This window comes from Rhinoderma darwinii, chromosome 11 (genome assembly GCF_050947455.1).
Source record: "Rhinoderma darwinii isolate aRhiDar2 chromosome 11, aRhiDar2.hap1, whole genome shotgun sequence".
NCBI lineage: Eukaryota > Metazoa > Chordata > Amphibia > Anura > Rhinodermatidae > Rhinoderma > Rhinoderma darwinii.
The window spans coordinates 85,028,602-85,041,802 of NC_134697.1; the positions used below are offsets into that span (position 1 = coordinate 85,028,602).

At 45.2% G+C, this 13,201-nt stretch overlaps 1 protein-coding gene across 1 annotated transcript in view; it reads right to left on the bottom strand.

The window, feature by feature from the left end:
• Positions 1-6,126: 6,126 nt before the first annotated feature.
• The window catches only part of TCIRG1 (T cell immune regulator 1, ATPase H+ transporting V0 subunit a3), a 35,116-nt gene continuing 28,041 nt past the window's right edge, over positions 6,127-13,201 (bottom strand). The window contains exons 17-20 of the mRNA XM_075841928.1: positions 11,797-11,889; positions 11,036-11,153; positions 9,384-9,555; positions 6,127-6,322 (exon numbers count right to left, since the gene is read on the bottom strand). Coding sequence (XP_075698043.1) covers positions 6,247-6,322; positions 9,384-9,555; positions 11,036-11,153; positions 11,797-11,889 — 459 coding nt within the window. The 3' untranslated portion in view covers positions 6,127-6,246. The remainder of the gene's footprint in view (positions 6,323-9,383; positions 9,556-11,035; positions 11,154-11,796; positions 11,890-13,201) is intronic.

Below are 13,201 nucleotides of genomic sequence, written 5' to 3' on the forward strand. Positions count from 1 at the left end.
GGGAGCTAAAGTAACCAAAAACAGCAATTTTTTTTGTTTAATTTTTTTTTTAAATTGTTTACCGAGCGGGTTAAATAACCCTATATTGTAATATGTTAACTTAAATTTTTTTAACATTACTCTTTTTAGTTTTTATACTAGCCCCTAGGGGACTTGAACTAGCGATTGTCGGATCACTTGCATTATATACTTCAATACTAATGTATGTAGCGATTTTGACAGGCAGAGGCCTAATATGTGTACAAAGATGGCAGACCTGGGGGCCTTCGTTAGGCCCCAGGCTCCCATGGCTACAATCGGCACCCCGTGATTGCCTCGCAGGGGTGGGGGTGATGGCAAGTCAGAGGGTTTCCCCCTAACTCTAACGCCTTAGTTGCCGTGGTTGTGACTGACCGATGCATCTAAGAGGTTAAACGGGCGGAATCAAAGTGATCTTTGCAGTGAGGTGCAGGTTGTATACACAGCCGACACCCGCTAAATAGGGAGCTCGCTCAGCCCGTGAACCTGCTCCATACTGCCCCTTAATGGCTGCCACGTATATGGCAAGTCATTAAGGGGTAATGATGAATAATGGCCATACAGTATAGCATAGGCCCGTGTAAATGGCACCAAATATGGGCTATAATCTGCCCATGTAATAAAACGACTGTTTAGTCTAGGAACTTTTTATATGATGCCTTTTTTGTGCTATTGCAAATTGATCAATCCCTTGTAAGGCTGTGTTCACACGGCAAACAAGGGAAAACCGCTCCTGATTTTCAGCCGTTTTTTACGGCCGTTTTTGGAACTGTATTTCTATTGACCATGAAAAACCGCTCCAAAAACAGCTGAAAATAAGCCGCGTGAACACACCCTTAGGCCTCATTTACACGAGCGTAATATACGCGTGTGCGACGCGCGTGCTTTTCACGCGTGTCGTACGCACCTATATTACTCTATGGGGGCATGCAGACAGTCCGTGAGTTTTGCTCAGCGTGAGTGCGCTGAAAAAAACTCACGACATGTTCTAAAAATCTGTGTTTTTCGCGCATCACGCACCCATTGAAATCAATGGGTGCGTGAAAACCACGAAGGTCGCACGGAAGCACTTCAGTGCGAACTGCGTGATTCGCGCAAGAGCTGTCAAACTGAATGTAAACAGAAAAGCACCACGTGCTTTTCTGTTTACAAACATCCGAACGGAGTGTCTTAGAGATGAGCGAACCGAACTTTACCGGGTTCGGCCGAACTCGTTTTGACTGTACCCGGCAGGAGACAGTCACTGTGCAGGGTGCTGAAAGAGTTAAACTGGTTCAGCACCCTGGACAGTGACTTCCGATCCCAATATACATGAACCTGTAAAAAAAAAAAAAAAAGCAGTTCTGACTTACCGATAACTCCCGGCTTCTTCCTCCAGTCTGACCTCCCGGTATGACAATTCAGTCCAAGTGACAGCTGCAGCCAATCACAGGTCAAGCACAGGCTGCAGCGGTCACATGGACTGCCGCGTCATCCAGGGGAGGTGGGGCCCGATGTCAAGAGAGGCGCGTCACCAAGGACGCGTCACCAAGGCAACGGCCGGGAGGGAAGTTCTCGGTAAGTACAAACTTTTTCTTTTTTTTTTTAACAGGTTTCTCGATATTGTGATCGGCATTCACTGTCGAGGGTGCTGAAAGAGTTAACTGCCGATCAGTTAACTCTTTCAGCACCCTGGACAGTGACTGACGTCGACTAGACTCATCTCTATGATGGCGGCTGCGCGAAAATCACGCAGCCGCGCATCATACACGGATGACACACGCAGCTGTCAAGTGTTTTTTGCGCGCGCAAAATGCCACGTTTTTTGCGCACGCAAAAACGCAATATTCGTCTGAATAAGCCCTTAGTGTTACTTTATTCAACCTTTTAAAGGCTGTGCGCACTTTTGAAGCAAACTGTGCTATGAAAACCTTTTTGGACCCGAGGACCAGAACGATTTTTTATTTTTTTTTCCTTTTTGCATCCCAGCCCTCGTAACGTTCTTTATGTTTTCATTTAACGTAGCCGTACGAGACTTTCTTTTTCACAGGATGAGTTTAACTTTTTGTAGGTGCTATTTTTTGGTACATTATCATTTAATTTATATACATTTTGATTTTGGCAAAAATGCAGAGAAAAGTAGTATTTTATATATTTTTTTAATTTTCTTTACAGCGTATACCGATCATCATAAATGATGCTGTGGACTTATTGTGCAGGTTTCAATGGGGCCATTCACACATGCGTGATTTTTCACGCACCTACGTGCCCATTGCAGTCAATAGGTGCGTGAACACCACCCACCGCACACGGATGCACATGCGTGTGCGGGGCGTGATTTGCACATCAATTCAATTGAAAATATAAAAAAAAAAAGTGCTTTGCGGGTGCGTGAATAACGCATGACACTCACAAAGCACACGGATGCATAACGCAACACACACGGACCAGATTCACGTGCGTTTTTCACGCAACGTAATTCTGTGCGGAAACTCTGCAGTGTTTACAGTAGCAGCAAAGTGGATGAGATTCAGAAAATCTCCTGCCCACGCTGCGGAAAAAAACGCAGCGTAAACGTCAGTAACTTGACCTGCGGTGCGGAATTTAATTCCACAGCTTGTCAATGTATGTTGCATTTTCCGTTGCAGTTTTTCCCCATTGAATTCAAATGTGGATGCAAAAGCCGCAACAGAAAGCCAAGCGTCGCGACTTTTGCGGTGTATTCGCAGCGATTACGCTGCAAAAATCGCAACAACGGAAAAAGAAAATCATACTTACCCAGAACGCCCTCCTCCTACCTGGGATGACGTTGCATCCCATGTGACCGCTGCAGCCAATCACATGGCCTGCATAGTCATCATAGGAGGCCGGGCTACGCGGAGAGAAGAGGGAGGGGTCAGTATGAAAGTTTTTTTTCCCCGTTGTGGAAATTCAGTGCGATTTTTCGGACGGAATATCCTGCGGGTTCCAGGTCGGACACGCGATTTTTACGTGGTGTATCTGTCCCGTGGGAACCCGGCCTAAGGCAGAGTTCATAGGGGTCTGATATGCTACCTAAAAATCACTTCGCGTATCCAACCTGGAACCCGCTGTAAATTCCGTCCGAAAAAGCGCACCGTTGTCCTGTGAGCGGCCCCCCACAAGCTGGTGTTTAGTAACGGCTCCTCTCCTGTGAGCAGCCCCCCACAAGCTGGTGTTTAGTAACCGCTCCTCTCCTGTGAGCAGCCCCCCACAAGCTGGTGTTTAGTAACGGCTCCTCTCCTGTGAGCAGCCCCCCACAAGCTGGTGTTTAGTAACGGCTCCTCTCCTGTGAGCAGCTCCCCACAAGCTGGTGTTTAGTAACGGCTCCTCTCCTGTGAGCAGCCCCCCACAAGCTGGTGTTTAGTAACCGCTCCTCTCCTGTGAGCAGCCCCCACAAGCTGGTGTTTAGTAACGGCTCCTCTCCTGTGAGCAGCCCCCCACAAGCTGGTGTTTAGTAACGGCTCCTCTCCTGTGAGCAGCCCCCCACAAGCTGGTGTTTAGTATCCGCTCCTCTCCTGTGAGCAGCCCCCCACAAGCTGGTGTTTAGTATCCGCTCCTCTCCTGTGAGCAGCTCCCCACAAGCTGGTGTTTAGTAACGGCTCCTCTCCTGTGAGCAGCCCCCCACAAGCTGGTGTTTAGTATCTGCTCCTCTCCTGTGAGCAGCTTCCCACAAGCTGGTGTTTAGTATCTGCTCCTCTCCTGTGAGCAGCTCCCCACAAGCTGGTGTTTAGTATCTGCTCCTCTCCTGTGAGCAGCTTCCCACAAGCTGGTGTTTAGTATCTGCTCCTCTCCTGTGAGCAGCTCCCCACAAGCTGGTGTTTAGTAACCGCTCCTCTCCTGTGAGCAGCCCCCCACAAGCTGGTGTTTAGTAGCCGCTCCTCTCCTGTGAGCAGCCCCCCACAAGCTGGTGTTTAGTATCCGCTCCTCTCCTGTGAGCAGCCCCCCACAAGCTGGTGTTTAGTATCTGCTCCTCTCCTGTGAGCAGCCCCCCACAAGCTGGTGTTTAGTATCCGCTCCTCTCCTGTGAGCAGCCCCCCACAAGCTGGTGTTTAGTATCCGCTCCTCTCCTGTGAGCAGCCCCCCACAAGCTGGTGTTTAGTAGCCGCTCCTCTCCTGTGAGCAGTCCCCCACAAGCTGGTGTTTAGTATCTGCTCCTCTCCTGTGAGCAGCTCCCCACAAGCTGGTGTTTAGTAACGGCTCCTCTCCTGTGAGCAGCCTCCCACAAGCTGGTGTTTAGTAACGACTCCTCTCCTGTGAGCAGCCCCCCACAAGCTGGTGTTTAGTAGCCGCTGTAATCCTACTTCCCTCTGTTGCGATCCAATCTAGCTGGTCACGTGAACCATCTAAATGAACTAAGGAATAGAAGACCGTACATCTAAGGAACAAATGTTACCGGCGCGTAACAGCTCCCCATGTGCCAGGTGACCTAACAATCCTCGAATTACCGAAGCCAAGGAGGAAAACAGTTGGACACCATTGGACTTGTGTGGATAGATGCGGTTTTAGTGGCACAGTAGCCACAAAGGCAACAACGACAAAAAAAAATCCTGTACATATTTACTACAGTGGAGTTGTCCATTATGACATCATTATTTCCTAGGCTTAGTTTCCACGTTTCGCTCCTACTTCCAGGAAAGACGATGAGACGAGTATTGACCCCTCCATGAGTAACTTGTGTATCGCGCCCGGCCCCACCTCTGGGTTCCTGCTCTGGAAAATTCCATTTGGTTTGGTCTTTTTGACCGTGTGACCTGAATTCAGACTCGTGCCTTGTACCAATAACGCCGGAAATATCTGATCATATTAAAAAAAAAAAATTGGGATATTGTTGCATTTACAATAACAAATGTCAAGAGATCTTACAAAGAGTTTTTGCCATAGTCCCTAACGAATAATTATTTGATAAATCAACAGCGACCAAAGTATTTTTAGGTTGTTTCTTAGCAACAAGCACCGGAGGATGTTTTTTATTTTTAAATTTGTCTGCAAAAATTTTGGCTCTCGAATGAATTTGTCACGAACAGAAGAAGAAAAAAAAAAAAGGAAAATTTGCATTGTAGCTCCATTTACTCTATTTATCAAACATTAGTTGGGGGATATTCGGTTTGCGAGCAACAATTAACCATTTGGCAAAACAAAAGTCTAAGGCTTCATGCTCACGACCGTGCCCATAATTACGTTCACGGCCGGCCACAGACAGCCGGACTTTATTACGAGCCGCGCTCCCACTATAAAGTATAGGAGCACGGTCCGTAAAATGAAAAAATAGGACATGTCCTATTTTTTTCGGCAGGTTTCTACGGCACGGACCCCCTGCCGTAGACATACGGGAAGGTGTCAGTCAGCCATAGAAATTAATGGGCCCGTAATTATGGACCGCAACTATGGGAGATTTTACGGGCGTGTGCATGGGGCCTAACATTTTTACAGGGGATGTATGGCATCATAAAGGGGTTATGATATATCAGGGTAAGACTCCGTTCACATCACGCTGGGGCTATGCATCAGAGGTATTCTCAGACGTAAAGCCTCAGATGTATGACACTGTTAGGCTATGTTCACCCATGGCAAATACGCTTCGTAAAAAAAAAAAAGTACACCGCAGATCCGCGCTGGACGCCGCAGGGAATTCCTGCCGAAACCGCACCTAATTGTTTTTTAGCCAAAATTTGTCCGCTGTGGAAAACAGCATGGAAAAAAAAAAAAGTCTATACTTACCCGCAGCCGTGGCGACGCGTCACTCGGACGTCCTGCAGGCCGGCCGCCTGGGATGACGTCTCATCCCGTGTGACCACTGCAGTCTGATTAGCTGCAGCAGTCACATGGGGGTGAAAAGACATCCCTGGAGGCCAGGCTGCACGCAAAGCAGAGAGTTCTGGGTAAGTACAATCTCTTTTTTTTATTTTTATTTTTTTTGAGCTGTGATTATTGCGGCGGAATCGCAGCTGTTCCACCACAAAAAGCAAAACAACGACAAATGTGCCCAATATAGAGGCAGGAGAAGCTCTTGCATCTTTCACCCCGGAAACACAAAAGGGAAATCGGTAGAAAATAAATAAATACAGTGATTACTTGTACGATATATAATGGCGATCAGATAAGGCCTCATTCCAACAGTGCTTAAAATATGTTTATTTTGTGCAGCAAATTACATAGAAGCATTTCCCCAATATGCCAATTCCATTTCGTCACCAGAGTCTTTGGAGGAAGAACACTGATGATTTTACATTAGAAGACTGGTTCAAAGTAGAACGGCGTAAACTGGTATCCGCCGCCAGTGTAGAACTTGTTTTGGAACTCCACCCTGCAGAAGACACAATGTGATAGGTTTTGCGCTAGTCCAGAATTTTGAGACGTTTGATCCATTATTACAAGAAAATGTATTAAAACATACAAGCTAAAGGCTACATCATGCGTTATAGGCTATTCACATCCAAAGCCACAGGGCAGAAACAGGATTTAAAGTTTGCCATATACTTTAAAGGGAATGTGTCATCAGCAAATCAAAACTTTATTCAAATTCAAGGTTATGTAAATTTTTTACTCTGGCCACTGGGCCTCACAATAGACTGACCCTTCCTGTTCTGTAGTGATCACTTATCATCTCATTATCATCACAGGCAGGATTACAATGGAAGGTAACCCCTATATATAGATAACACAGGATACACCATTTAGAATAGACTGACCCTTCCTGTTCTGTAGAGATCACTTCTCGTCAGTTATCATCACAGGCAGGATTACAGTGGAAGGCAACCCCTATATAACACAGGATCCACCATTGACAAATAGGTGATGGTCACAGCTCCCTTCCTATCCCTCCCTTCACACCTATATGAGCTTGTTGGACATCCCGTTCCAAAGCGTTAATATGGAGTTCAGCCCCCTATAACAGCCTCCATTCTTCTGGAAAGTCTTTCCACAAGATTATGAAATGGGTCGGTGGGAATTTGTGCCCAGTCAGCCAAAAGAGCATTTGTGAGGTCAGACACCATCGTTACAATTCAACCCAAAAGTGTTGGATGGGGTTGAGGTAAGCGTTCTGTGCAGGCCTCTCGAGTTCCTCCACACCAAACGCACCCAACCGTGCCTCTATGGACCTTGCTTCGTGCACAGTCATGAAAAATGCCCAGACCATTACGCCTCCACCACATTTTACGGTAGACAGTATGCTTTCCGGTAGGTAGCGTTCTCCTGGCTTCCGCCAAACCCAGATTTCTCTCAGACGGCCAGATAGAGAAGCGGGATTCATCCCTCAAGAGAACATGTTTCCACTGCTCCATTGGCAGCGTGCTTTACACCACTCCAGCCGTCGCTTGGCATTGCACATGGTAATCATGAAGCTCCCGACGCACAGTTCTTGTACTGACGGCACTTCCAGAGACAGTTTTGAACTCTGTAGTGAGCGGTGGAACAGATGAATGGGGAATTTTTACTATTTTTCAGCTCTCGGCGTCCCCGCTTTGAGTTTGCGTGGTCTACAACTTCAGATATGATCTGCCATTACTCCTAGATACTTCCACCTCATAATAATAGTTCTTACAATTGACCAGGCCAGATCTAGCAGAAATGTCATAAACTGACTAGGGGGCAAAGGTGTCATCGAATGATAGCATCACAATTAAAGGCTCTTCAGTACGATTCATACTACTACCAATGTTTATCTATGGAGATTGTATGGCTGTGAGCTTGATTTTATCCACCTGTTTGCAATGTATGTGGCTGAAACAACTGAACTCCGTAATTAGTAAGGGGTGTCCACATACTTTTGGCCATAAAATGTATGCGAGTCAAATCATAAACGCTTGTTTATTAGAAAATACTATAAATTAATGTTCTATAAATAAAACAACAAAAACTGAATACCCCTTTAAGGATCCTTGACTGCCAATCACCATTGATTGTAGTGTGTGAACAACATCTGAAAGATTACTCCATTATAGGGAACAGGAACATTTTATTTTACCAAAATCAAAAAATATGAGGAAGACAAGAATTGATCCTATCCGAACAATATACACTATATGGACAAAACTATTGGGACACACCTCTTAATCATTGAATTCAGGTGTATAAAATCCAGCACCTCGCCACGCAGTCGCCTTTACAAACATTTGTGATAAAATGGATCGACATAAAGAGATTGCTTAATTCCAGCGCGGTCCCAGAATAGGACGCGACCTTTGTAATAAGTCAGTTCGTGAAATTTCTTCCCTCCTTAATATTCCACAATCAACTGTGAGTGATATTATTGTGAAGTGGAAGCCTAAAGGAACCACAGTAACTCGGCCACAAAGTGCAGACCACGTAAAGTTACAGAGCAGGTCACCAAGTGCTGAGGCGCATAGTGCAGAAAAGTCACCAACACTCCGCTGACTTAATAACTGCAGAGTATAGACCTCCTCTGGCATTATCAGCACCAAAACTGTGCCCCTGGAGCTTCATGGCCGAGCACGTTTATGCCAGCCTTACACCACCAAACACAATGCCAAGCGTTGGATGTAGTGGTATGAAGCATGCCGCCACTAGACTCTGGAGAAGTGGAAACGTGTTCTGTGGAGTGACGCTTCTCTATCCGGCAGTCTAATGATGAGTCTAGGTTTGGTGAATGCCAGGAGAACGTTACCCGCCTGACTGCATTGGGCCAACTATAAAGTTTGATGGAGGAGGGATAACGCTATGGGGTTGTTTCTCAGGGGTCGGCCTAGACTCCTTAGTTCCAATGAAGGGAAATCTTAATTCTTCAGCATACAGAGACATTTTGGACATTTGTAGCTTCCAACTTTGTGGGAACAGTTTGGGGTTCGGCCCTCTTTGTTCCAGCATGACTGTGCCCCAGTGCACAAGGTGCATAAAGACATGGTTGGTTGGTTGGTTGGGGGAGTTGGGCGTGGAAGAACTTGACTAGCGCCACAGAGTCCTGACCTTAACCTCATTCAACACCCTTGGGATTAAGTAAAACTGAGCTTTCCTCCAACATCAGTGTCTGATTTTACAGATTATCTTCTGGATAAATTGGCAAAAATTCCCATAGACCCACTTAGATCTTGTAGAAAGTCTCCCCAGAAGAGTGGAAGATGTTTTAGTTGCAAAGAAGAGACCAACTCCATATTAATGCCTATGGATTTACAATGGAATTTGTAGGTGTCCCAATACTTTTATCCATATAGTTTATATCTGTGACCGATATTGAAATTGATCTGATTGGTCAGAGATGCTTGTGTAAATACTTGCCCAATCATGTTCAGCCAGGAGATAAACCGATGCCTTATGGGCTGTCGGCCATCTTGAAAGTTTCTCCGCGTTTCCATGTTAAAGCCCAAAATATTGCAAAAATAAGTTGTTTTCTAATTTCAACCACTTACCAATGCAGACGGAGCGCGTGAAGAAATGCCGAGAGACCTTCCATGACCAGCAAGATGGCCACCGTCAGAACGGCAAAAAAGGCAAAGATGGGTACTAGAACGATACTCCACTTGAAGGTGTTCCCAGACAATCCAATATGAATCACCATATTCCACAGCACTTCTGACAACTCTGCGGGATGGAGATAAAAATACAACACGTAAGAGCGGCCAAGTATAGTAATTACATGAAGACGCTTCAGAATATAGGCCTCATTTGTCAAAACTGTCCTTGTTGCCCATAGCAACCAATCAGAGCTCAGCTTTCAGTTCTAAAATGGCACTGGAAAAATGAAAGCGGAGGTCTGGTTGGTTGCTATGGGCAACAAGGACAGTTTTACTGTTAGACAGTTTTGAGAAATGAGGCCCATAGGGGGAAAATTTGACTAGTTGCCTACAATAACCAATCAGATTGCTGCCTGGTGGGAGAATCTGTTGCGCCACACTTGACAGTCGTCTAGTTAATGGCTGCAATGTTATGTTATGACCAGAGGTCATATGTATGAGGTCAGAGGTTATGTTATGACCAAATGAACACTTCAATAAGGCCGAATTCAGACGACCGTAGTAAACGTCCGTGTGACAGCCGTTCAAACAACGGCCGTCACACGGACACGTGTATTTCAGTGGGGCCGTTCAAATATAGAACAGGTCCTATTTTCTTCAGTTTTCACGGATCCCTCAATAGGCTCAAGTCTATGGGGATCCGTGAAAACGGGTCCCGCACAGGTGCAACTCAGACGTGAAAAAGTACCGCTTTTCACGCCCGAGTTTGCACTCGGTCATCTGAATTCAGCCTAAGACATGGGTGCGGTCTTCCAAAAACAGCGCCACACCTGTCCACAGGTTGTATGTGGTATTGAAGCTCAGCCCCATTCACTTTAATGAAGCTGAGCTGCAATACAAGACACAACCCATGGACAGGTGTGGCGCTGTTTTTGGAAGAAAGTACCCATGTTTTCTAATTACGGACAATCCCGTTAAGTGTAATTTCTCTTACGTCCCTTACAGCAGCACAATGAGGGGGATTTTAATAACATTTGTCTTATAAAATGAACCCCTAAACTCAACCCCCATATATAGGATAGGTTGATTTTATTTAGAGTGAATGTTATTGCAAAGATGTATTGGGGGAGTACCATAGCACAAGGACGTTACAAATCCAGGTGTGCCATCTTTGTGCTCCTATTAAGGAGGCAAAAAAAAAAAAGTTTAAAAAAAAAAACCTTTTTCCCATTTTTTCCCTAAAATAATGCTTAAAAAATAAATAAATAACATAACATAACTGGTATCGCCGCGTCCGTAAAAGTCTGATTTATTACAATATAACCTTAATTAACCCGCTTGGTGAACGCTGTGAAAAACAAAAAGACGTAGCAAATCTGTTTTCCCTTCATCCCGTCAGAAGCACCGCCCCTATTCCTCAGACAGTCTAAATAAAATACACATAAAATATAATACCCCCGGGGTGGAGTTTAGGGTTCCGTTTTATAGATTTTCTCATTAAAAATCCCCACCTGAATGTCACGTGCCATAACAATGCCATTTCATATGAGTTTAGGAAGAAAAAAATAAATGCAGTGAAGTACATTGACTGAGTAACTAATACTTACGTGCATGTGCCAAGCTCAGTGCCCACAGTCGTAGGTAGGATGCAGTATTGGAGATGCAGCCCAGGCAGTACTCTATAGTATGAATCATCTGATGCATAAAAACCTCCCCTGCATCAAACTAGAAGGTAAGGGAACAATAGATATTAAAAGGGGTTGTCCAGGCACGGACAACGGATATCCACAGGATAGGTCATCAGTATATGATTGGAGGCGGTCCGACACCTGAACTGATCAGCTGCTCCGGCTGCCAGATGTTATGCAGGGAATGCAGCCGGCGCAAAGAAACTGTGCGGGGTCCGGGTGTTGGAACCCCAATGATCATATACCGATGACCTATCCTGTGGAAAGGTCGTCAGTTGTCCGTGAGTGGACAACCCCTTTAATGAATATGTCAGAGCCTCCTAGACAGCAGTAAATTTAGCATACGATCATATATTATAGAACATTTCATAATGTACACTACATTTTTTTATGGTAGGTTTCCTATAATGCATTGAATTTGCTTGAGGAAACCGTACCATACATGACATCAATGAGTAATTTCAGGATTTCATGTCTATGTCAGAAAACGCTCATATGGAATAATGATATGTGCTCCATTTTCGGACTGGACTACCATCTTTTCCAGGACGCAGTTTTGTCAATGGCAGGTCAAATGTCCACGTGTCAAAGTGATATATAATAAGCAGATAGTAATAGTGGAATTCCTAAACCGAAGGGGTCTTGGGTCTCTGTGAAGCTCCCAAACACCATCAATTTACCTCTCCATCACCAGGTGTCCCTTTTTCCTTTTCGAGTTCTGAATTTCCTATAGACTGCTCATCATCTGTCAGTAGGTCAGTCCTTTCACCATCCTGGAATACATACATAAGTTACATATGGAAAAAAAATGTAAGATGAAATTCTGTTGCTTTTTTTGTGGCCCCTTTATTGCACTGTGTGATGCAAGCCGAGCTGGATTAGTCCATCTGAAGCCAAAAGTCTAAGCCCCATATAAAACTTTGTAGGATACTTGAAACTCAGCTTGACTATAAAATATTACAGAAAGACCTAGATAAGCTGCAGCATGGACAAAAACATGGCAGGTGAAATTTAATGTTGATAAATGTAAAGTAATGGACCTAGGACACAATTATAGTATTAAGGCATATACATTAAATGGAATAAAACTGGGGATAACAGAATAAGAGGAGGACCTGGGTATTCTGGTAACAAATAAGCTAAGCAGCAGCGCTCAATGTCAGGCAGCAGCTGCAAAAGCAGATAGGATTTTAGGATGTACAAAAAGGGCTAAAAACCCATGATTCAAGTGTAATATTACCGCTCTATAAATGTAATATTACCCCCACTATAAATATAATATTACCCCCTCTATAAATCACTTGTAAGGCCACATCTTGAATATGGAATTCAGTTTTGGGCTCCACAAAGTAAAAAGGACATAGGAGAACTGGAGAGGGTTCAAAGGCGGGTAACAAGATTACTCAACGGGATGGGTGGTGTCGCTTACAATGAAAGGCTAGAAAAATTGGGCTTGTTCGGCTTGGAAAAAAAACGTCTTAGGCCCCATGCACACGGACATATTTTTTTTTCTCCCGTAAATACGGGTCCATTGTCACACGTATTCGACCCGTATTCCAGCAGTATTTACGGACCCGTGCCCGTAATTACGGGTCCGGTGTTACCAGTATTCCACCCGTATTTACAGACCCGTTTTCTCTGCACAAATCGGCAGCCCCTTCTCTCTATCAGGATAGAGAGAAGGGGCAGCCCTTTCGGGCAGAGTTTCCGCAGCGTTTGAAAGTAAAAAAAGTTCATACGTACCCCGGTCGTTGTCTTGGAGACGCGTCCGTCTTTTGACATCCAGTCCGACCTCCCTGGATGACGTGGCAGTCCATGTGACCGCTGCAGCCTGTGATTGGCCTGTGATTGTTTGCAGCGGTCACATGGGATGAAATGTCATCCCGGGAGGCCGGACTGGAGGAAGAAGCAGGGAGTTCTGGGTAAGTGAACTTAATACTATTAACTCCAGCGGTGGTCACTGTCCCGGGTGCTGAAAGGGTTACTGCCGATCAGTTAACGCTTTCAGCACCCTGGACAGTGACTATCCCCTGACGTCGCCTAGCAACGCTCCCGTAATTACGGGTGCACACACGTAGCCACCCG